Source organism: Mauremys mutica, chromosome 12 (assembly GCF_020497125.1).
Source record: "Mauremys mutica isolate MM-2020 ecotype Southern chromosome 12, ASM2049712v1, whole genome shotgun sequence".
In the NCBI taxonomy this organism is placed as follows: Eukaryota; Metazoa; Chordata; order Testudines; family Geoemydidae; genus Mauremys; species Mauremys mutica.
Window position 1 is genome coordinate 52,430,315 of NC_059083.1, and position 25,447 is coordinate 52,455,761.

General features: G+C 41.7%; 1 protein-coding gene across 1 annotated transcript; it reads right to left on the bottom strand.

Moving 5' to 3' along the window:
* Positions 1-15,871: 15,871 nt before the first annotated feature.
* LOC123346936 (olfactory receptor 14A16-like) lies at positions 15,872-16,819 on the bottom strand. The gene has a single exon (XM_044984374.1). It carries the CDS (start codon positions 16,808-16,810, stop codon positions 15,872-15,874), a length of 939 nt encoding a protein of 312 aa, XP_044840309.1. The 5' UTR covers positions 16,811-16,819.
* Between the last annotated feature and the right edge of the window lie 8,628 nt (positions 16,820-25,447).

The window sequence follows — 25,447 nt, forward strand, 5'->3', positions numbered from 1 at the left end:
CTTCTCTGCACCATTCATGATTTTATAGACCTCTATCAAACCCCTTCCCCATTCATCTCTTTTCAAAGCTCAACAGTTCTAGTCTTTTGAATCTCTCCTCATATGGAAACTGTTCCACACTCTTAATAATTTTTGTTGCCCTTCTGTGTATTTTTTCCCATTCTAATATACCTTTTTTTGAGATAGAGTGACCAGAACTGCACACAGTACTCAAGTTGTGGGTCTATCATGGATTTATATAATGGCATTAAGATGTTTTCTATTTTATTATCTATCCCTTTCCTAATGGTTCCTAACATTCTGTTAGCATTTTTGTCTGCTATTGCAGATTGAGCAGATGTTTTCAGAGAACTATCCACAATGACTTTAAGATTATTATTTTTTAATGGTAACAGCTCATTTTGACCCCATCATTTTGTGTGAATAGTTGGAATTATGTTTTCCAGTGTGCATTACTTTGCATTTCTTCACATTGAATTTAATGTGCCATTTTCTTGCCAAAGTCATAGAACTGTAGGACTGGAGGGGACCTTGAGAGGTCATCCAGTCCTATCCCTTGCACTCATGTATTATCTAGACTATCCCTGACAGATGTTTGTCAAACCTGCTCTTAAAAATCTCCAATGATGGAGATTCCACAACCTCTCTAGGCAATTTATTCTAGTGCTCAACCACCCTGACAGTTAGGAAGTTTTTCCTGATGTCTAACCTAAACCACTCTTGCTGCAATTTAAGCCCATTGCTTCTTGTCTTATCCTCAGAGATTAAGAACAACAATTTTCCTCCCTCCTCCTTGTAACAACCTTTTATGTACTTGAAAACCGTGTCCCCTCTCAATCTTCTCTTCTACAGATTAAACAAATCAATTTTTTTCAATATTCCTTCACATGTCATGTTTTCTAGACCTTTAATAATGTTTGTTGGATTTTTCTGGACTTTCTCCAATTTGTCCACATCCTTCCTGAAATGTGATGCCCAGAACTGGATACAATACTCCAGCTGAGGCCTAATCAGCACAGAGTAGAGCAGAAGAATTACTTCTCGTGTCTTGCTTATAACACTCCTGATAATACATCCCAGAATGATGTTTGCTTTTTTTACAACAGTGTTACACAGTTAACTCATATTTAGCAGGTCTCTTTCTGCAGTACTTCCTAGGCAGTATTTTCCCATTTTATATGTGTGCAACTGATTGTTCCTTCCCAAGAGGAATACTTTGCATTTCTCCTTATTAAATTTCATCCTATTTACTTCAGACCATTTTTCCAGTTTGTCCAGATCATTTTAAATTATAACCCTATCCTCTAAAGCACTTGCAACCCCTCCCAGCATGGTATTTTCTGCAAACTTTATGTGTCCTCTCTATGCCATTATCTAAATCATTGATAAAGATATTGAACAGAACCAGACCCAGAACTGTTCCCTGTTGGACCCCACCCTATAACCCCTTCCAGCATGACTGTGAACCACTGATAATTACTTTCTGGGAATGGTTATGCACCTATCTTATAGTAGCTCCATCTAGGTTGAATTTCCATAGTTTGTTTATAGGACGATCATGTAAGACAGTATCAAAAGCCTTACTAAAGTCAAGATATATCACATCTACCTCTTCCCCCCTATCCACAATGCTTGTTACCCTGTCCAAGAAAGTTATCAGGTTGGTTCAACACTATTTTTTTCTTGACAAATCCATGCTGTCTGTTACTTATTACCTTATTATCTTCTAGATGTTTGCAAATTGATTGCTTAATTATTTGCTTCATTATCTTTCTAGATACTGAAGTTAAGCTGACTGGTCACCAAATTTTGTGAGTTCCCTTTGTAACTCTTCACAGTCTGCTTTGGATTTAACGATCTTGAGTAATTTTGTATCACAGGTAAACTCTGCTTTCCCCTTTTTCTGGATCATTTATGAATAAGTTGAACAGCACTGGTCCCAGTACAAATCATTGGGGGACCCCTCTATTCACCTCACTCTACTGTGAAAAGTGACCCTTTTATTCCTAACTTTTATTTCCTATCTTTTAACCAGTTACTGATCCATGAGAGGACCCTCTTTCTTATACCATCTCTGCCTACGTTGCTCAATTGCCTTTGGTAAGGGACCTTATGAAAGGTTTTCTGAAAGTCCAAGTACACTATACTTACTGGATCACCCTTGTCCACATATTTGTTGACACACTCAAAGAATTATAATAGATTGATCAGACATGATTGCCCTCTACAAAAGCCATGTTGACTCTTCCGCAGTGACATGTGTTCATCTATGTGTCTGATAATTCTGTACTTTACTACAATTTCAACCAAATTGCCTGATACTGAAGTAAGGCTCACTAGTCTTTAATTGCCAGGATCACCACTGGAGCCTTTTTTTAAAAAATGGCATTACATTAACCATCCTCCGGTTATCTGGTACAGAGGCTGATTTATGCAATAGGCTACATACCACAGTTAGTAGTTCTGCAATTTCATATTTGTGTTCCTTTAGAACTCTTGAGTGAATCTTGGTACTGGTGTGACTAGTGCTAGAATACTGTGTCAGGTTTTGGTGCCACAATTCAAGAAGGATGTTGATAAATTGAAGAAGGTTCATGGAAGACCCACAAGAATGATTAGAGGATTAGAAAACATGCCTTACAGAGATAGGTTCAAAGAGCTCAATCTATTTATCTTAACAAAGAGAAGCTTAAGGGTTGACTTGATTAGAGTCTCTAAGTATCTACATGGGGAACAAATATTTAATAATGAGCTCTGCAATCTAGCAGAGAAAGGTTTAACACAATTCAATGGCTGGAAGCTGAAGATAGAAAAATTCAGTCTGGAAATGAGGTGTACATTTTTAAGAGTGAAAGTAATTAACTATTGGAACAATTTACCAAGGGTCGTGGTGGATTCTCCATCACTGACAATTTTTAAATCAAGATTGGATATTTTTAAAAAATCTGCTCTAGGAATTATTTTAGGGAAGTTCTATGGTCTGTGTTATACAAGAGGTCACACAGGATCAGTGGTGCCCAAACTTGTCCCACTGCTTGTGCAGGGAAAGCTCCTGGCAGACTGGGCCAGTTTGTGTACCTGCCGCTTCTGCAAGTTTGGTCGATTGCTGCTCCCAGTGGCCGCGGTTCGCTGCTCTGGGCCAATGGGAGCTGCTGGAAGCGGCTCGGACGTGGCAGGTACACAAACCGGCCCAGCCCACCAGGGGCTTTCCCTGCACAAGCGGCAGAAAAAGTTTGGGAATCACTGCACTAGATAATCACAATGTTCCCTTCTGGCCTTGGAATCTATGACTCTGTGAATAGTGAGGCACTAAGACATGAAGTGATGTGCCTATAGTTAGACAACATCCTGACATGGCAGAGCTAGGGCTGGCCAGAAAAAGAGAATTCCAAACATTTGATTTTGTTGTGATGTGCAATGAAAAGGAGACCTTTTGTTTTTTTCAAAAAACAAAAAAGGAGAGAGAACCATTGACCCACTGTCAATGTCTGCATAACAGCTGCAGCACTCACCTGGGATGTGGGCAGTTTGGATATGTCTACACGGCGATAAAAAACATGCAGCTACCAGCCACAACCATTCCGTGGGGCTTTTATCACTATTCCTGATATGCCTGATTGAGAGGAGAGACATATCCTAGTTGAGAGCTTTAACCACTGGGGAATTCTGAGGTAGATTGCTCTCTTATTCTGAGCAAGACACTGGCAGTGCAGAAACTGGGACCAAGCTCTCCATTCAGATTCCACCTCTTCCATTATGTAAAAAAGATACAAATTATCAAAATGAGTTTGTCTCTGGGTACAATTAAATTAGTTATACCAGGCTGATTTAATTCACAGTAAAATCTGACATTTTCATTCACATTTATATGGTTACATTCAACCCCTTAAAAAACTCCGGGATTTAATGACAGCAGTCTACTTACTGTGCTGAGAAGTGTGACTGTTGCCCAGCTGATGTTGTGTTTGATTTCCAACTTCAGGAAACTGCCGCTCGCAAAAGGAATTACATCATTGAAGCTTCTGTCTAATCTATCTGTCTACAGCTAATGCCCAAATCACTGTAGTATCTGGATGCCAAATGCTCAGCTACTGAAGAGCCTTTCATTGTTCTCACTGAGACTGAATATCAATAAATGCAGACCTCTTGCTTGCTGCCTATGAGCTGTGTGGCTGGCTCTGGGTCTCTCCGGCAGCAAAGGGTTGGTGCTGTGGGCAGAAGATTTATCCATGTCTGTTCTCTAAGGACAGTTGGCGAGTCACTCTCTGGGGTCCGGTTCAAGCTCAGAAGTGTAGGCTCAAAGGCAAAAGTTAACTTCTCTGGGAGCTTCTGCTGTTTCATGAAACTCAAGTGAGACCAAAGACTGAGAGGCAAGGGGACTTCATGGGCTGAGCTCACAGCTGGGAGCCAGGATCACCATGTGCAGAGGATCTGTGTGTTTCCTCGACACTGAAAATGTCTCTATATCTATTACATTGTGCTGTGTCTGTGTGTTCATTGCGAGTCCAATAATCTGTCAGTTCCTGGCTTCCCTGGTCATCATCATGCTGATGTGAGGTGTGCTTCCATTGCAGGCCTCACCCCTGCTGCTAGGGTGGAGATGCTTAGGAAGTCATGAAGCAGCCTGTTATTAAAGCAGGATCAAAATCCTCAGCACTTCCCACCCTGCTCAGCTCTGTTTAACTTGTGCTGAACCGTGCAACAATCTGCTCCTGTCCTGTACATGGTAGAGCCCTCTCTGAACCAAAGTCACCTGCCTGGCCCAGATCAGGGGGTGAGGTTAGCCTTGAATACATGTAATAGCCAAACTCAGTTTAGTGACTTGCAGGTTTGCATGGCACAGGGGCAATGAGAACAGAGTCCGATCCTGGAATCCTTCCCAAGTGGTTGAAACTTTATTAAATCTTCAGGCTTGAGATTTTCAAAGCTGCCTCTGAGTTCAGCACCCAAGTCCAATTGATTGTAATAGGAACTGAGCATCCAAATCCCTCCAGCAGTTCTGAAGTTCTCACCAATAATTTCTAAAATGATGGCTCTTGGTCTAAAGCATCTAGCGGTCTCATGGTGAGTTTTAAGGAGTTGGTTCTCAATAAAACTGGCCAAAATTTTGCAGACAAAACTTCCCTTTTCCAAAAAAACTTGTTGAGGTTGTTAAAAAATGTTGCTAATTTGTGTCAAATTCACTTAATTTTTTTTGGCTGGGAAAAAATGACATTTTCTAAACAAAATATTTTGATTTGTTTATTTGAAATGATTTTTAGTTTTGAATTTTGCTTCAAATTTATTTTCTTTGTTAAACTGCATTTTCGGTGAAATAAAACTTTCTGTTTGACATAAAATTAAAAAAAAAAGTCCTATCTTTCGGTTCGATTCGAACTGAGACATTTCTTATTTGCACTGCTGTAGGTATGACCTATAAAGCTGACATAGCATGATCCTGGCCCACCTGAGGGACAGCCTCTGACCCGTGCCTTACTGACACACAGCTGTTTTCAGCCTGGGCTCCCGAGCTGCATCCGCCACTCTATAAAGAGAAGGGGTGTCAAACTCAGGTATAACCACACAGCTCCTCCTCCTCACTCACGTCATTTAGATTTATTATTTAGAGTTGGAGAGAAGATCCTTTCTCTTCTCAGAAACTATCCCCACCCTCTCCTCAGTATTTGATTTGATGGCCACCATCTTGCTTGACATACCAAGTACTGAAACAGGAAACCTCCAGATGTAAACACATGAGCTTCTCCAGCTTAAGCTAAAGGGACAACACCCCTTAGTACTCCCTGTACCAGGTTCATATCCTCCTGGAGCACAGAGGGGGACGCTCCACACACACTGGCAAGTGGGTTTCACTTGCAATGAAGGTTTTGTCTGTCTATGGCTCCTTTCAGTCATTGCAGTGGTGGGAACTGCATAGCAACACAATTGTCAATGGGGAAGAGCTTAGAAATTGGGCTTCTCTTGCATGGGGACAGGTTATGGACCTAGAACCCAGGACTCCATTATCCCTCTCTTGAACTGTGAGGAAGATGGGACTTTGAGCCACAACTAAATCTTGACCCCAACATCTCAGTTTGGGCCCCACTCCTATGAGCCCCATGATGTACACCCACATGGGGCCCAGCTCAATAGCCTCACTGTATCAGGCCCTGCTGGCTGCCTTGTTCTATTCTGTGGTTCAAAAGATAAAACAAAATAAAATATGTCAATTGCTGAGTCCTCCTTTCAGTCCTTTGCAATAGAGGTGTGGTTTCTCATAATCTGGTTTCCAGCAGAAAACAATTAGTCCTACTCTCCTTCTCTGTCTTTTGGAGACAGAATCCCACTCTGTGCTCCACCCCTGGAGGATATGAACCTGGTACAGGGAGTACCAAAGGGCGTTGTCCCTTTAGCTTAAGCTGGAGCAGCTCATGTGTTTACATCTGGAGGTTTCCTGTTTCAGTCCTTGCCTGTGGGTGAGGATGTTGGAACTGTCTGGAACAAACTTAGCACATAAGTCACATTTTGGAATACTGATTCATAACTATTACATACGCACACACACCAACATTCATGATAGCTGGAATATGGGGGATTTTCTGTGGAAAACTTCAATTTTTGTCAAGAAACTAAAAACAATAAAGCTTGTTTTCTTTCGGTTTTGAGCAAGCAAAAACCAAAGATATTCATCTGAAAACCAAATATTTTTTTTATAAAACCTGCTGAAAACAAAACTTTTTTTATTGAAAAAAATTGATATCTGTTTTTTTTAATTTTCAGTCAAAAAATATCTTTGTGTGTGTTTACGACAGACCTGCTGGCTGATTTACAGATTTCTATGAAAGATCTTAAGCCAGGAGGCAGACCTGACTCATTGTTTTCTGCTGGGAACTGGATTATGAGAATCCACACCTCTGTTGCAAAGGACTGAAAGAAGGACTCAGCAACAGACATATTTTATTTTGTTTTATCTTTTGAAGAGGGTTAAGATGAGCCAGAATTTTTCATTAGACTGTGTATCTTGGGTTAGGAGAATACGACCTGTTGGGGAACTGGAACCCTTAGGGCTTGGCTACACTTGCAAACTACAGTGCACTAAAGCAATCCCAGGTGCTGTAACTTCCTATGTGTCCACACTGGCAAGGCACGTAGAGCGCCTGGGCTCTGTGGCTGGAGCGCTCCTGGTAATCCATCTCCACGAGAAGCATAAAACTTGCTGCGCCCCGGCTGAAACGCCCCAGCATCAGTGTGAATGAGGTGTTGCATTACTGCACTGTGATTGGCCTCTGGAAACATCCCATAATCCCCTTAAGTCAAGTGGCCACTCTTCTCATTGTTTTGTTATCGGGTGCAGGAATGCGGATATCCACTTTCAAAACTCCGTTTCTGACAGCCGGCTGCTTATCTGCTCCAGGACAAAGCAACCGTTACTGTGAAATGCTGCTTGCTGTGAATGGGTGTGTGAGAGAGGTGGGGATGAGGGGCGTCTGCTGCTGTCTGGACTTACAAGACAGCATGCTGACAGACTCTCAGCACCCCAAAATACCTACACACAACACATTCCCTGCCACACTGTGCCCCACACTACCCTTTCCCCAAGGGAATCATTTATGTCCTTGGTCCTCAGGCTCTAATAGCTTCCTACTCTCCTTCTCTGTCTTTTGGAGACAGCTTCTGGGTTCCCCAGCTCAAACTCCCTCTCTCAGGTGATCTAGGGAAGGGATCGGAAGGATACCCTGTCGACCAGAAGGCATTGATGCCTTATCCTAAGGATGAGGGTTCCCTGACCACCACACCCAAGAGGAGGAGAAGGGTGGTGGTGGTCAGGGACTCCTTCCTAAGGGGAAGAGAGTTATCCATCTGTTGTGTGGACTGGGAATTCCGAGAAGTGTGCTGCTTGCCTGGAGCTAAAATTCAGGATGTGACTGAGAATCTGGCAAGACTCATCAAACCCTTGGTCTGTTACTCCTTCCTACTTATCCATGTGGGCACCAATGATACTACCAAGAATGACCTTGAGAGGTTCACTGCAGACTATGTTGCTTTGGGAAGAAGGATAAAAGTGTTTGGAGTGCAAGTGATGTTCTCATCCATCCTTCTTGTTGAAGGAAAAGGCCCGGGCATGGACCATCGACTCATGGAAGTAAATGTGTGGCTACGCAGGTGGTGTCGCACGAGGGTTTTGGCTTCTTTAACAAGGAGCTGATGTTACAGGAAAGAGGATTACTGTGCCGGGATGGGCTCCATCTATAAAATACTGGGAAGAACATCTTTGGACATTGTCTGATTAACCTAATAAGGAGAGCTTTAAACTAGATCCTATGGGGGATGGTGACAAAAATCCAGCCAATGTGCATCTAGGCTCAAGTAATCATAACAAGAGGAAGGGGCTAATTTCTGGAGAAGGGACTAGAAATCACAACTACATTAAAAAGGCAAGAGGAAAAGCAACAGAGCAGTCTGCAAAATCCAGAAGGTGCCTGACAATCCGAGCTAGGGAGATTCCTTCTCCACCCCAAATCAGGTGATTAATAGTTATTGGAGAATGAGAGCCAGACCCACCAGCCAGGCATCTAGAAAGAATGATTCTCTGGCCCACCTCAGAGCACTGACCCACCCCATCCAGTGCCCCAGCTCCAGCTGAGGCCAATATCTGATGCTTCAAATGAAGGGGAGAAGAGAAACAGAATCCATCAGACCAACTGTGCATTGGGGGAAAAAGTCCTACCTATCACCAGCAGGCAACCAGGTGAAGCCCTTTGATTAGATGTGTGTAGGTTCTTTGTTGCTTTGAAATCTATTTTTTAATGGTTGTTCCAATTGCTAAAAAAGTAGACTTTGTTTTAAGGTGAGTGTTGGTCAATGTCACTGGTCACTGGTGCCTGAAGCCCAGTTGGAGCTGCAGGGTGATAAGCGGTTGGCATGTGGGATATATGCGGGATAGAGTACCTAGGTCCTGGTCTGAGAGTGGAAAGAGTATGAGATTCTTCCCTGAATCAGATGAGGGCACGAGGCTCAACATCTGAAGTGGGTGCTTACAGAGAGACCAGAGAGGAGGCAGAGGTGTCTCTAGTCCATAATGAGTTCTACGCTTGGCATGGCCATATGACAGTGTCACCTATCAGGAAACTACTGCAGGTCCTAACAGCAAGGATTCTGGGGAACAATTTCAAGTCATGAAAGATGAGATGTGGCCTAATACCCCTTGACTTCAAAGGGAGGAGTTTGGGCACCTAAGCGATTGCTCTAGGCATTGCTCAGCTGGGAAATGTCTGGAAAGAAAAGGCCCTTCTCATGATGTGGGCTTAGGAGATGGAAGGTTTGGTGCCCCAGATTTCTCTCCTCAGTACTGCTTGTAACAGGACAATGCACAGAGTGAAGCACTCAGGGAGAAGTGAATGGGGCCAATTTCATCTGGTGGGTTTGCTGCAGACCCAGGAATTAAACATCGAACTCACGACCCACATGGTCTAGCCAGCAAGTCTTCTAATAAATCAGAGAAGCCCAAGTGATTGCAATGGACACAGGGACTTTCACTAGGGCATTTGGGACTCCACCATCTGAGCCCAATAAATGTACCCCTGGGAAGGAGCTGAGTCCTTAATAATATGAAACACAGGGAAAAGGGGGCCTACCAGAAACTTTCCACCCTATCATCTGCAGTCTGAGGAACAAAGAGGTGAAGGGGACCTTCAGAAAAGTTGTGCTACAGAATTTAGGCATGATTTAGGCTGTCATTTCAGAACAACCTATGGAAGTTTGGCATCCAACTCCCATGGGCAGATCAATGCCTAACTTCTTTAGGCCACTTTGAATAACTTAGCCCAGATCTCAATAGAATTATGATGATTGCTTCAAGCTTAACTGGATTTTCAGGTGAAACAAGAAATAACATTTTAAAAAAATTGTTGAATAGGAAAAAAAATTGAAGCAAAATAAAACTTTTTTTTTATTTTCACCCGCCCGTTCCGCCCCCCATCAAATGTTTTGAATTTCAGGAATTTTGACAAAAGCAAGGAGAAGGAGGACTAAATTCACAAAATGGCTAAAGAAGGCGCCACGTCCCTTGAAAGTTTAGCTCAGTGGTTAGGACTCTCACATTGTAGAAATGTGCCCTGAGAACTGGCCTAAAGCTTAAAAGGGAGGCAACACCACTATGAACACCTGTTCCTCCTCCACCTTTTTTGAATCCTTTGGCATTTGTCAAAATGCCTGAAAGTTTAACCAAATTTTCTTGGGATGAAACAAAATGCTTCATTTTGACACTACTAGATGTTTTTCAAAATCCAACGAGGTGCCTAAATATCTTTAAAAAAATTGGCCCTGGGCACCTAAATAGATTTAAAAAACTGCCCCTAAATGATTTAAGAGTCCCACCAACTTAAATAGGACCTAGGCTCCTACATCACTTACACACTTTTGAAACTTTTCACCATAAATTCCATGGAATTCACCTAGGCCCTTACTCTAGTGACCTCCTTCCATGATAGGCACATAACTGTAAAAAGCAAATGCAGCCCTAAGGAACAACTCCTCGTGTCCCCCCATTTTGGTGTTAGGTGCGAAATTCTAAATGAAAGGGTCATCGATTTTACATACATACACACATAGATCTGAAAGCACTTTTCAAAGCAGCTTAATATTACAGCTTTTTGAAAACTTTTCAGTGGAACTGTGTTCAGTTGGAAACTTCAAGTTCAATGAAATAAACACTTTTCCTGGGAAAAGATTGATTTTTTTAGAGGAAATTAGCAAAACAATTTGTTTCAATTTGGTCAAAATGTTTCATTTTAAAGTTATCATTTGAATTTTATGTTATATTATAATGTAGTATAATATATATATATAATTATATTATAATATATTATATATTATAGTATAATATATTGCATATATTATACTATAATGTATAACATAATGTAATATAATGATAAAGGCAACAAGAGACATTTGAATCTTATAAACACGTTTTGTTTCAATAAGGTAATTCTGATGATTCTGAAATGAAATATGTTAGGAAAAAACTCAGTAAATTTTAATGTTTGGTTCTGATTAGGGATGAAAGGTCATTTCTGGAGTTTGCATGGATTGGAAATTCCATTTCCCAACAAATTTCAGCTGGTGTCATTGTCTCCATTTCAAGATGGAGAAAGTGAGGCACGGGAAGGGGATGTGGCTTGTTCAAGGTCCAACAATTAACAAGTGTATTGATGGCATTAGAACCCAGTCGAAATGTCACTTGAAAATGAACTGTTTTCATTTTGAATTGACATTATGAAATGAAATAGTTCATTTTGAAACATTGGAACTAGAATGGATTGTAAATTTTCTAACAGAACAGTTCCATAGGAACATGTTGATTCCATTAAAACTTTTAAAGGAAACAAGTCAGGCTGGCTGGCTGGCTTTTTTATCTATGAAATTTCAGAATTTTGTTCTGGAAGATGTTCTGAAGTGTTTATTTATTTTTTGTTCTGATTCAGAGTAATAATAATAATAAAGAGGAAACCTTAGAAAATACCATGTAACAGGAATTCTGGGTTCTGACTAACATTAGTTTTGATCAGAATGAAATGTTTTGCCATTTCTGAGTTCTCCAGCAGCCCACCTGGAATGCTCTTGCTAATTACACTTTCTAGCTACAGAGTAAATGTAAACATTGGCAAGGGCCTTCCAGGCAGGCAGGCTGGAAGGGAGCCGTCATTGCAATGTTCCTGATGGAAAATCAATTGTATTTTCCCATTTTGAAATTTTAGAGGGTATTGGAGGCTGCGCCCATAGGGGCTGAGCTTCCCAAATGGAGAGTATGGGGAGAAGAGGCACATTGAGAAGCTCTTATTGTTATGCTCAGCCAGCTGGAACTGGACACAGAATGATGCACAGCTCTTGCAGGCTCCTTCAGCACAGAGGGATCACTGAACACCTCAATATTCTCATGGAAAAGTTTGATTTTGTGAAGGGAATTTTACATTAGAAAATTGTTCCAGTGGAGAATTCCCAACCAGCTGTACCCAGAACTCATGGAGAGCCAATGGACTCCAGTGGGAAGAAGATTGGGGTATAGCTGGGGTATAGCATCTGGGCGTACTCGGGCTGAGGGACAAAACATTCCCCTAGTAGGAATGTGTCCACATGACAGAAAAGTAGAGATGGGCCCAAACCAAGACTCTAATCCATGCTGAGCTCCCAAATTCCTCAACTTTCAAGAGAGGAGCTTCTGGATCTGGGGTCCTGGATCTGCCCTGTCACTACAAAACCCACCACTAGCTGGATGGGCAGACAATGTCCCCATTGCTGGTTGGCACAATCACTTTGGAGATGCAGGTCATGAATGTGTTCTGGAGACTGAATTCTCCTTTGCACTGTCCAGATGGGCATCACAGGTCCGAGCTATCTGACTGGTCCTTCAGAAGACTTCCCAGTTGGAGATAATTACTGACAGCTCAGATGAGTGGAAATCATGAAATCAATGGGAGTTAGGCACATCTGAGGACCCCAGTAGGAACCTAGCTGAATATTTAGGTGTCTAAAGACCTAAAACTTTAGACAGTTTTCCACATTTGACTCCTCATCTCCTCCATTACCCAGTGGAGGTTTATATCAGGACATGTCATCATTCCTCAGGACACTTTTTCAGGCACAATCTCTTCCCATTCATGTCCCCGTGTTTAAATTCTGCAGAGTGTGCAAAGGCTGTAACGTCAGCCCAGGGATTCAGGTGTCAATAGGAAGTAGAGCACACAGGCCAAGTGGAGAATTCCACGGACACAGCAACCATTGGGAGCACAGAGCTGTGATTATCCTCAGTGGGCATTGCAGAGGATTCAGCAGAAAACCACTTGAGATTGGGCCAAATTCATCTGGTGAGAGTCCACTGAATTCCAGGGAGTTACACCAGGAATGGATTTGGCTCTGTGGGCTTATGGAGGAAATTGTATGTAGCATATTGTACACTCAGGGCTGAAACAAGACATTTTATAGGCTGCATTTTATACACTGATAACACTGAATGACCTGCTTTTGAGGACAAAGGGCTTTCTTCCATGCCCCCTCCCCTGCCTGTTCTGTTTTCCTTCTTCGTCAAACAGTCAGATCAGCAGCCCAAGAGGTAGAGAGCTGTACTTTTCAAAGGAGTCAGGAGTGCTCAACTCTCCCTGAAACACTGTGGGAGTTGGGTGTCTAAATCCCTTAGGATCCTTTGAAAACCTCAACACTATTTTGAAAAACTATTTTTCAAAAGAACATGTAGTAGCAGAGATTGTGGCTAGTTACACTTCTTCCACATCCTCCTGCTCCTTGCCAATGTACACCAGTCCTGCCATGCAGGAACCCCTTCTGTGGGTGACAGGAGAATCCCTTCTCCAATATCCATGGCTCCTGTCTGATCATCAGCGAGAGAAGAAACCAGTGAGTTTTGTTTTCATAATCCCCAATCTCCTCTGGACACATGGCTGAGGGAGAGGACTAATGCCTTCCCATGGCTATTCCAGCTAAAGGCAGAAAATGGAGCACCAAACCTTCTGGTTAATGTCTCTCTGTGCTGCTGTATACCTAGCTGTAAATCCCAGGCTTTTACACACACAACATTTTCACTATGACATTACAAGGAGCAGGCTGCTGATCTCTCCACACCTCAGGAGAAAGGTCTGAGGAGGGAAAAGGGGCCAGTGGGGACAACCTGGCTGAGGCCTGCAGCTGGCCTTATTTACACCCCTGCTCTAGCACCTCATCACGCCCCACAGGGGAGGTAGGTGGTTGTCTACAGATCTCCCCAGTCTATCTATTGAGCAATGAGAATCTTTTGACTAGGGCTGGGCAGAAAATGTCTTTTATTTCTTTAGAAAATTTTGACTTCATGACAAACAACCCCTCCCCACAACTTTCAACTGAATATGTAAATTTCTATTCGGAAATACCACTGCCGTGTCTCATGGGAGTTGCAGTTCGTGTGCCTCAAACTCCCGTTCTCTATGGGACAGGTTCCATGGGTGGATATCTGCACCACAGGATTCCTTTTTCCTAAGCCACTGTGGTGCATCATGGGAGTCCCACTGCTGCAATGCAGCATGGCGGGATGTAGTCTGGCTAGAGAGTCCAGCCCATAAAGAAGAATATGATCACAAGGTAAGCAAACTGCATCTCCCATGGGACACTGAGGTGGCATTTCCAAGTAGACAGATTCACTTTTCACCTGAAAGTTTCAAATTTTCAGACAAAGTGTTGTGGGTTGGGGTGCTGGTTTTCCAGAGGTAGCAGGCATTTTTTACAAAAAGATCTGTGTGGTTGAAAACTGAATTTTCCATCAAAAAACAGATTTGACAAAAAAAATTCAACCAGTTTTATTCCACATAAAACTGGAAAATCTGGAAAATCTGTCTACTTGGAAATGCCACCTCAGTGTCCCATGGGAGATGCAGTTTGCTTACCTTGTGATCATATTCTTCTTTATGGGCTGGACTCTCTAGCCAGACTACATCCCGCCATGCTGCATTGCAGCAGTGGGACTCCCATGATGCACCACAGTGGCTTAGGAAAAAGGAATCCTGTGGTGCAGATATCCACCCATGGAACCTGTCCCATAGAGAACGGGAGTTTGAGGCACACGAACTGCAACTCCCATGAGACACGGCAGTGGTATTTCCGAATAGAAATTTACATATTCAGTTGAAAGTTGTGGGGAGGGGTTGTTTGTCATGAAGTCAAAATTTTCTAAAGAAATAAAAGACATTTTCTGCCCAGCTCTAGTCAAAAAATTCTCATTGCTCAATAGATAGACTGGGGAGATCTGTAGACAACCACCTACCTCCCCTGTGGGGCGTGATGAGGTGCTAGAGCAGGGGTGTAAATAAGGCCAGCTGCAGGCCTCAGCCAGGTTGTCCCCACTGGCCCCTTTTCCCTCCTCAGACCTTTCTCCTGAGGTGTGGAGAGATCAGCAGCCTGCTCCTTGTAATGTCATAGTGAAAATGTTGTGTGTGTAAAAGCCTGGGGTTTACAGCTAGTTATAAAACAGAAACTTTTGTGAGAAATTCTGGTCCTTTGATGTTTGTTTTCATCTTAGATAGGGTGAAAATAGAAACATCAAAAATTTTCACTGAATGAAAAGTTCTTAAAAATGTGATTGGGAAATGTAAATTTTTATTTTATTTTTTTTAACCAAAATAAAATGTGTTGACGTTCCAATGAAAATTTTTTATTTAGAAATGTCAGCTGAAAATGAAAAATATCATTATGCATTAGACCAACTTCTGTGGATGGAAGAGACAAGCTTTCAAGCTACACAGTTCTTCTTCAGATACCCTGGAAACTTGTCTCTTCCACCAACAGAAGTTGATCCAATAAAAGATATTACCTCACCCACCTTGTCTCTTTCATATCCTGGGACCGATACGGCTACAAAACAACAATGAAAATAATCATTACGAATTGTCGGTTTGATTTAAAATAACATTAAAATGACATTTTAATTCAAAATAACCATTCAAAATATTTCAATTTTTCAAAATTTTGGAATTACTCATTTGGAAATGACATTTTGAAATAAAAAAATCATTTTAAGTGGATATTTCAAACTAGAAAATGTAAAAATTGCAATTAGCTCTTCCTTGGATTTTCAAAGGGGCCCAAACTCATTGGGAGTTGAGCAACTAAGAGTAAAATGTTCAGAAGTGCCTGAGTCTTGTTTCAAAATGGGACTTGGCTCCTGAGGATGCCATAGACCATATTTCTGTCAGATTTAAAAAAATGTCAGCCAAAATCAGAAAATGCAAAATGTCAGGTTCTGATCCTAACATGAACATAGGCTGGTCCTCAAACAAAGTCAGTCAGAGATATTATAAAAGATGCAACATGGAAATATTTTATTCCAGGTGGACTCTAAGACTTCAGTGTGAGGAGTTCATTTCTCTTGAGAAAAAAATATCCTGCCTATCATTTTCCATAGAGACCCTTTTATCTCTTTGTTTCTTAGACTGTAAATGATTGGATTCATTAGTGGTGGCACCACACAATAGAACACAGCAGCCATCAGGTCTAGAGATGTTGAAGACATCGACCTGGGCCTCATGTATGTAAATGATGCTGTACTGATAAATAAACAAAACACAATTAGGTGAGGGATGCAGGTGGAGAAGACTTTGTACCTGCCCTGCTCAGAGGGGATTCTCATCACCGTGGAGAAGATATGAATGTACGACACAATTATCAATACAAAGCAGACCACATCTCCAAGGGACACAAGGACAATCAAGACAATTACATTAGCGTGTGTATCAGAGCAAGAGATCTTTAGCAACTGTGGGATATCACAGAAAAACTGAGCGATAATGTTGGACCTACAGAAATGTAACCTAAAGGTATTCGCTGTTTGTAATACAGAGCAGATCATGCTGCTGATCCATGAACTCACTGCCATCTGGGCACATGCACCTCTGTTCATAATCACCTTGTAATGTAGAGGTCGGCAGATTGCAATGTAGCGATCATACGCCATCACCGTGAGAAAGACCAGCTCTGCTCCTGCAAAAGTTACAACCAGAAAGACTTGGGTGACACATCCAGAGAAAGAGATGAGTCTGTTGTTGGTTACAGAGTCAGCCATGGACTTGGGGACTGTGACTGAGATGTAGCAGAGGTCTAGGAAGGATAAGTTGCCCAGGAAAAAGTACATGGGGGTGTGAAGGTGTTGGTCGAGGGCTATGACGGTGATGAGGAGAAGATTCCCCACAATGGCTGCCAGGTAAATCACTAGAAACACCAGGAAGTGTAAAATCTGCTCTTCCTGCATGTCAGAGAATCCCAGGAGAAGGAACTCAGTCACAATGGTTTGGTTGGACATTTCTTCTGTAGATGTACACTGCAGAGGGAAGACCAGTGGGCAATGGTTATGGAAGGAGAAACAGAAGATAGATGGAGACTAGTTTTATTTATTACTCTGCAGGACACATGTGGCAGCTCAGGAAAATAACAAGATCCTTCCCTTTCTTTGCCATTACTATGTAATTACAATGTTTACAATGCAGGTTCATGGGGCTCTAATTTATTGGCAGCTTCTTATTCAATGGACCTATTGCTTGTGTTTATTTTAAGCCCTCTCTGGTTATTTTACTGAGTAAGAATCTGGGAGTGGATGACAAGGGATGGATCATCTGATGATTGCCTGTTCTTTGAAACACCTGACATGGGCCACAGTCGGAAAACAGGAGACTGAGCTAGATGGACCATTGGTCTGACCCAATATTGCCAGTCTTATGTTCTTAAGGCCTTGACTCACAAAGGGTCTTAGGCCCCTAAGTGTCATTTTAGGGAGTTCAGTCCAGTAATTGTGCCCCACTGGAAATCCCAAAACCCTCATTCAGCTGCTCCCTTACCCCATAGATGGCTACAGTCCATTGGGGCCAGATTGTGAAATGTACTTAGGCACCGGGTGGGATTTTCAAAAGTCTCTAGGTGTGTAAAATTCATTGATTTCAGTGGGTGTTAGGCTACCAGGTGCATTTTAAAATTCCATTAGGCACCTAAATACCTTTAAACATCTGGGTCTTGGTGCCAAACTTTTCACTGATAAAGTCCTCTGGGCATCTAAAAACCTGCTGGTGAGAAGGCCGAGGAGTTGCCTCAGTCTAGGCATCCAGGTTTAGGCCTCAGACCCAGAAGGACCTCAAACTAGGTGTTACCCTGCCCACTTCTGCTGTAAGGCCCAATCCAGTAGTCCAGGACATGCCTGAACACACTCAGCACAAAGGTAGACAGGGTTCCCCACATGGTGTATAGCCCAGCGGTTAAAGCTCTCACTCAGGATGTAGGAAGCCTGGATTCAATACTCCCTTCTCCACACTCTAGAAAAGGAAGTTGAGTCTCTGGTCAAGTGGAAGAGGGCCTTAGTCACTGGGCTATGGGATATTCCAGGCAGGGTGTCTTCAATCTGTTGTGCTGAAACTGTTCCACGGGGTATAAAATGTTGAAAGTGAATTGGGCCAAATATACAGAGGGCAAGAATCACTCTATAGGCTGGTGGTTATGGCTTTCACCAGTTCCAAGCTGAGCTAACTCAGGTGAATTTAAACAAAGGTGAGATATGATATGCTCACTTGGTAAACTGGGTGCAAGCAATTAATATGTGCTTTAATACGGCTAAAGGTAAAAAAATACACCTAGGAACAAAAAGCATAGGCCATGATTATAGGATGGGAAAATCTGTCCTAGGAAGCAGTGACTCTAAAAAAATTTCAGGATTGTGATGAATAAGTCAGTTGAACATGAGCTCCCAGTGTGATGCTGTGGCCAAGAGAGCTAATGCGATCCTGGGATGAATAAAGAGGAGAAACTTGAATAGGAGCAGAGAGGTTATTTTACCTGTCTATTTGAACATAAGAACATAAGAATGGCAATACTGTGTCAGAGCAATGGTCCGTCTAGCCCAGTATCCTGTCAGTGGCTGGTGCCAGATGCTTCAGAGGGAATGAACAGAACAGAGCAGAGTCAGAGGCTTAGGGACACCCAGAGTATGGGGTTGCATCATGACCATCTTGACTAATAGCCATTAGTGGACCTATCCTCCCTCAATTTAGCCAGTTCTTTTTTTAACTCAGTTATACTTCTCACCTTCACGACGTGCCCAGCAACAAGTTCCATAGGGTGTGTATTGTGTGAAGAAGCACTTCCTTTTCTTTTAAACCAGCTGCCTATTGATTTCATTGGATGACCCCTGGTTCTTGTGTTCTCTGAAGGGGTACATAATATTTCCCTATTCACTTCTCCGCACCATTCATGATTTTATAGACCTCTATCAAACCCCTCCCCCATTCATCTCTTTTCAAAGCTCAACAGGTCTAGTCTTTTGAATCTCTCCTCATATGGAAACTGTTCCACAAGTCTAATAATTTTTGTTGCCCTTCTGTGTACTTTTTCCCATTCTAATATATCTTTTTTGAGATAGACTGACCAGAACTGCACAGTACTCAAGGTGTGGGTCTGTCATGGATTTATATAATGGCATTAAGATGTTTTCTATTTTATTATCTATCCCTTTCCTAATGGTTCCTAACATTCTGTTAGCATTTTTGTCTGATGCTTCAGATTGAGCAGATGTTTTCAGAGAACTATCCACAATGACTTTAAGATTATTATTTGTTAATGGTAACAGTTTATTTAGACCCCATCATTTTGTGTGAATAGTTGGAATTATGTTTTCCAGTGTGCATTACTTTGCATTTGTTAACAATGAATTTAATCTGCCATTTTCTTGCCAAAGTCATAGGACTGGAGGGGATCGCGAGATGTCATCCAGTCGCATCCCCTGAACTCATGGCAGGACTAAGTATTATCTAGACCATCCCTGACAGGTGTTTGTCCAACCTGCTCTTAAAAATGATGGAGATTTCACAACCAATCTATGCAATTTTTTTTTCCAGTGCTTAACTACCCTGACAGTTAGGAAGATTTTCTAAATGTCAACCTAAACCACCCTTGCTGCAATTTAAGCCCATTGCTTCTTGTCCTAGCCTCAGAGGTTAAGAAGAACAATTTTTCTCCCTCCTCCTTGTAACAACCTTTTATGTATTTCAAAATTGTTATCATGTCCCCTCTCAGTCTTCTCTTCTCCAGAATGAACAAACCCAATTTTTTCAATCTTCCTTCATAGGTCATGTTTTCTTGGCCTTTAATCATTTTTATTGCGCTTTTATGGACTTTCTCCAATTTGTCCACATCCTTCCTGAAATGTGGGGCCCAGAACTGGACACAATACACCAGCTGAGGCCTAATCAGCACGGAGTAGAGCAGAAGGATCATTTCTTGTGTCTTGCTTACAACACTCCTGCTAATACATCCCAGAATTATGTTTGCATTTTTGAAACAGTGTTACCCTGTTCACTCATATTTAGCTTGTGATCCACTATGACCCCCAGATCCCTTTCCGCAGTACTCCTATCAAGGCAGTCCTTTCCCGTTTTCTATGTGTGCAACCTATTGTTCCTTCCCAAGAGGAATACTTTGCATCTGTCCTTATTGAATTTCCTCCTATTTACTTCAGACCATTTTTCCAGTTTGTCCAGATCATTTTAAATTACAATCCTATCCTCCAAATCACTTGCAACCCCTCCCAGCATAATATCATCCGAAAACTTTATAAGTGTCCTCTCTATGCCATTATCTAAATCATTGATGATGATATTGAACAGAACCGGACCCATAACTGATCCCTGTGGGACCCCACCTGATATCCCCTTCCAGCATGACTTTGAGCCACTGATAACTACTCTCTGGGAATGGTTTTCCAACAAGTTATGCACCCACCTTGTAGTAGCTCCATCTAGGTTGAATTTCCAAAGTTTGTTTATGTGAAGATCATGCGAGACAACATCAAAAGCATTACTAAAGTCAAGATATACCACATCTACCACTTCCCCACTATGCACAATCCTTATTACCCTGTCAAAGAAAGCTATTAGGTTGGTTTGACTCTATTTGCTCTTGACAAATCCATGCTGACTGTTACTTATCATCTTATTCTCTTCTAGATGTTTGCAAATTGATTGCTTATTTATTTACTTCATTATCTTTCCAGATACTGAAGTTAAGCTGACTGGTCATTAAGTTTTGTGAGTTCTCCTTGTAACTCTTCACAGTCTGCTTTGGCTTTAACAATCTTGAGTAATTTTGTAACACTGGCAAACTTTGCCACATAACTGCTTACTCCTTTTTCTGGATCATTTATGAATATGTTGAACAGCACTGGTCCCTGTACAAATCATTGGGGGGGCCCTCAACTTACCTCACTCTACTGTGAAAACTAACTTTTTATTCCTACCTTTTATTTCCTATATTTTAACCAGTTACTGCTCCATGAGAAGACCCTCTTTCTTATACCATGTCTGCCTACGTTGCTTAATTGCCTTTGGTGAGGGACCTTGTCAAAGGCTTTCTGAAAGTCCAAGTACACTATATTGACTGGATCACCCTTGTCCATATATTTGTTGACACACTCAAAGAATTATAATAGATTGATCAGGCATGATTTCCCTTTACAAAAGCCATGTTGACTCTTCCCTAATGTATTGTGTTCATCTATGTGTCTGATAATTCTGTACTTTACTACCATTTCAACCAAATTGCCTGGTACTGAAGTAAGGCTCACTGGTCTTTAATTGCCAGGATCACCTCTGGAGCCTTTTTTTTTTAAATGGCATTACAATCCCTCAGACAGAGACAAACACCAACAAGATCAAGCATTCTGAAAACTACAATACCCACCTGTTGAAGTGAAGAAACAGATGGACAGAGCCAGAAGAGTACCCAGAAGTCACCTACTACAGGACAGGCCCAACAAAGAAAGTAACAGAGCACCACTGTCCATCACCTACAGCCCCCAACTAAAACCTCTGCAGCGCATCATCAAGGATCTACAACCTATTCTGAAGGATGATCCCTCACTCTCACAGATCTTGGGAGACAGGACAGTCCTCACTGACAGATAGACCTCCAACCTAAAGCAAATACTCACCAGCAACCACACACCACAAACACTAACTCAGGAACCTATCCTTGCAACAAAGCCTGTTGCCATTTCTGTCCACATATCTATTCAAGGGACACCATCATAGGACTTAATCACATCAGCCACACCATCAAAGGCTTGTTCACCTGTACATCTACTAATGTGCTATATGCCATCATGTGCCAGCAATGCCCCTCTGCCATGTACATTGGCCAAACTGCACAGTCTCTACGCAAAAGAATAAAGACACAAATCAGACATCAAGAATTGTAACATTCAAAAACCAGTCGTAGAATACTTCAACCTCCCTGGTCACTCAGTTACAGACCTAAAGGTCACAATTCTCCAACAAAAAAACTTTAAAAACAAACTCCAATGAGAAACTGAAGAATTGGAATTAATTTCCAACTGGACACCATTAAATTAGGCTTGAATAAAGACTGGGAGTGGATGGATCATTACACAAAGTAAAAACTATTTCCCCATGCTAATTTTCCCCATACTAAAAGAACAGGAGTACTTGTGGCACCTTAGAGACTAACAATCTTTTTTTGAGCATAAGCTTTCATTGGCTCACAAAAGCTTATGCTCAGATAAATTGGTTAGTCTCTAAGGTGCCACAAGTACTCCTGTTGTTTTTGTGGATACAGACTAACACGGCTGCTACTCTGAAAGCTTCCCCCCTACTGTTACTCACACCTTATGTACGAACATAAGAACAGACGTACCAGGTCAGATCAAAGGTCCATCTAGCCCAATGCCAGGTGCCCCAGAGGGAGTGAACCTAACAGGTAATGATCGAGTGATCTCTCTCCTGCCAGCCATCTCCATCCTCTGACAAACAGAGGCTAAGGACACCATTCCTTACCGATCCTGGCTAATAGCCATTTATAGACTTAACCTCAATGAATTTATCCAATTCCCTTTTAAACGCTGTTATAGTCCTAGCCTTCACAACCTCCTCAGGTAAGGAGTTCCACAAGTTTACTGTGTGCTGTGTGAAGTAGAACTTCCTTTTATTTGTTTTAAACCTGCTGTCTATTAATTTCATTTGGTGACCCCTAGTTCTTGTATTATGGGAATAAGTAAATAACTTTTCCTTATCCACTTTCGCAACATCACTCATGATTTTATATACCTCTATCATATCCCCCCTTAGTCTCCTCTTTTCCAAGCTGAAGAGTCCTAGCCTCTTTAATCTCTCCTCATATGGGACCCTCTCCAAACCCCTAATCATTTTCTGAACCTTTTCTAGTGTCATTATATCTTTTTTGAGATGAGGAGACCACATCTGTATGCCGTATTCAAGATGTGGGTGTGCCATCGATTTATATAAGGGTAATAATATATTCTCAGTCATATTCTCTATCCCCTTTTTAATGATTCCTAACATCCTGTTTGCTTTTTTGACCGCCTCTGCACACTGCATGGACATCTTCAGGGAACAAGCCACGATGACTCCAAGTTCTTTTTCCTGACTCGTTGTAGCTAAATTAGCCCCCATCATATTGTATGTATAGTTGGGGTTATCTTTTCCAATGTGCATTACTTTACATTTATCCACATTAAATTTCATTTGCCATTTTGTTGCCCAATCACTTAGTTTTTTGAGATCTTTTTGAAGTTCTTCATAGTCTGCTTTGGTCTTAACTATCTTGAGCAGTTTAGTATCATCTGCAAACTTTGCCACCTCACTGTTTACCCCTTTCTCCAGATCATTCATGATTAAGTTGAATAGGATTAGTCCTACGACTGACCCTTGGGGAACACCACTAGTTACCCCTCTCCATTCTGAGAATTTACCATTAATTCATACCCTTTGTTCCCTGTCTTTTAACCATTTCTCAATCCATGAAAGGGCCTTCCCTTTTATCCCATGACAACTTAATTTACATAAGAGCCTTTGGTGAGGGACCTTGTCAAAGCTTTTCTGGAAATCTAAGTACACTACGTCCACTGGATCCCCCTTGTCCACATGTTTGTTGACCCATTAAAAGAACTCTAATAGATTAGTAAGACACGATTTCCCTTTACAGAAACCATGTTGACTATTGCTCAAGAGTTTATGTTTTTCTATGTGTCTGACAATTTTATTCTTTACTATTGTTTCGACTAATTTGCCCGGTACTGACGTGAGACTTACTGGTCTGTAATTGCCGGGATCACCCCTAGAGCCCTTTTTAAATATTGGCGTTACATTAGCTAACTTCCAGTCTTTGGGTACAGAAGACAATTTAAAGGACAGGTCACAAACCTTAGTTAATAGTTCTGCAACTTCACATTTGAGTTCTTTCAGAACTCTTGGGTGAATGACATCTGGTCCCGGTGACTTGTTTATGTTGAGTTTATCAATTAATTCCAAAACCTCCTCTAGTAACACTTCAATCTGTGACAGTTCCTCAGATTTGTCACCTACAAAAGCCGGCTCAGGTTTGGGAATCTCCCTAACATCCTCAGCCATGAAGACTGAAGCAAAGAATCCATTTAGTTTCTCCACAATGACTTTATCGTTTTTAATCGCTCCTTTTGCCCCTCGATCATCAAGGGGCCCCTCTGGTTGTTTAGCAGGCTTCCTGCTTCTGATGTACTTTGGAGTTTTTCGCTAGCCGTTCTTCAAACTCCTCTTTGGCTTTTCTTATTACACTCTTGCACTTAAGTTGGCAGTGTTTATGCTGCTTTCCATTTGCCTCACTAGGATTTGACTTCCACTTTTTAAAGGAAGTCTTTTTATCTCTCACTGCTTCTTTTACATGGTGGTTAATCCACGGTGGCTCTTTTTTTTAGTTCTTTTACTGTGTTTCTTAATTTGGGATATTCATTGAAGTTGGGCCTCTATTATGGTGTTTTTAAAAAGCACCCATGCAGCCTGCAGGGATTTCACTTTAGTAACTGTACCTTTTAATTTCTGTTTAACTAATCCCCTCATTTTTGCATAGTTCCCTTTTTGAAATTAAATGCCACAGTGTTGGGCTGTTGAGATGTTCTTCCCACCACAGGGATGTTTAATGCTACTGTATTATGGTCACTATTTCCAAGCGGTCCTGCTACAGTTACCTCTTGGACCAGCTCCTGTGCTCCACTCAGGACTAAATCTAGAGTTGCCTCTCCCCTTGTGGGTTACTGTACCAGCTGCTCCATGAAGCAGTCATTTAAAGTATCGAGAAATTTTATCTCTGCATTTCATCCTGAAGTGAAATGTTCCCAGTCAATACGGGGTTAATTGAAATCCCCCACTATTATTGAGTTCTTAATTTTGATAACCTCTCTAATTTCCCTTAGCATTTCATCATCACTATCACTGTCCTGGTCAGGTGGTTGATAATAGATCCCTAATGTTATATTCTTATTAGAGCATGAAATTTCTATCCATAGAGATTCTATGGAACATGTGGATTCACTTAAGATTTTTACATCATTTGATTCTACATTTTCTTTCACATATAATGCTACTCCCCCACCTGCACGACCTATTCTGTCCTTCCGATATATTTTGTACCCTGGCATGATTGTGTCCCATTGATTGCTCTCAGTCCACCAGGTTTCTGTGATGCCTATTATATCAGTATCCTCCTTTATCACAAGGCACTCTAGTTCACCCATTTTATTATTTAAACTTCTAGCATTTGTGTACAAGCACTTTAAAAACTTGTCCCTGTTTATTTGTCTGCCCTTTTCTGATGTGCCAGATTCTTTTTTATTTGAATGTTTATCATTTGATCTGGCCCTTACATTATCCTCTTCCTTCCTCTGCTCCTGACTATAACCTGGAGGTTCTCTATCAATAGACTCTCCCCTAAGAGAAGTCTCTGTCCGATCCACATGCTCCTCTGCAGCAGTCGGCTTTCCCCCATCTCCTAGTTTAAAAACTGCTATACAACCTTTTTAATGTTTAGTGCCAGCAGTCTGGTTCCACTTTGGTTTAGGTGGAGCCCATCTCTCCTGTATAGGCTCCCCCCATCCCAAAAGTTTCCCCAGTTC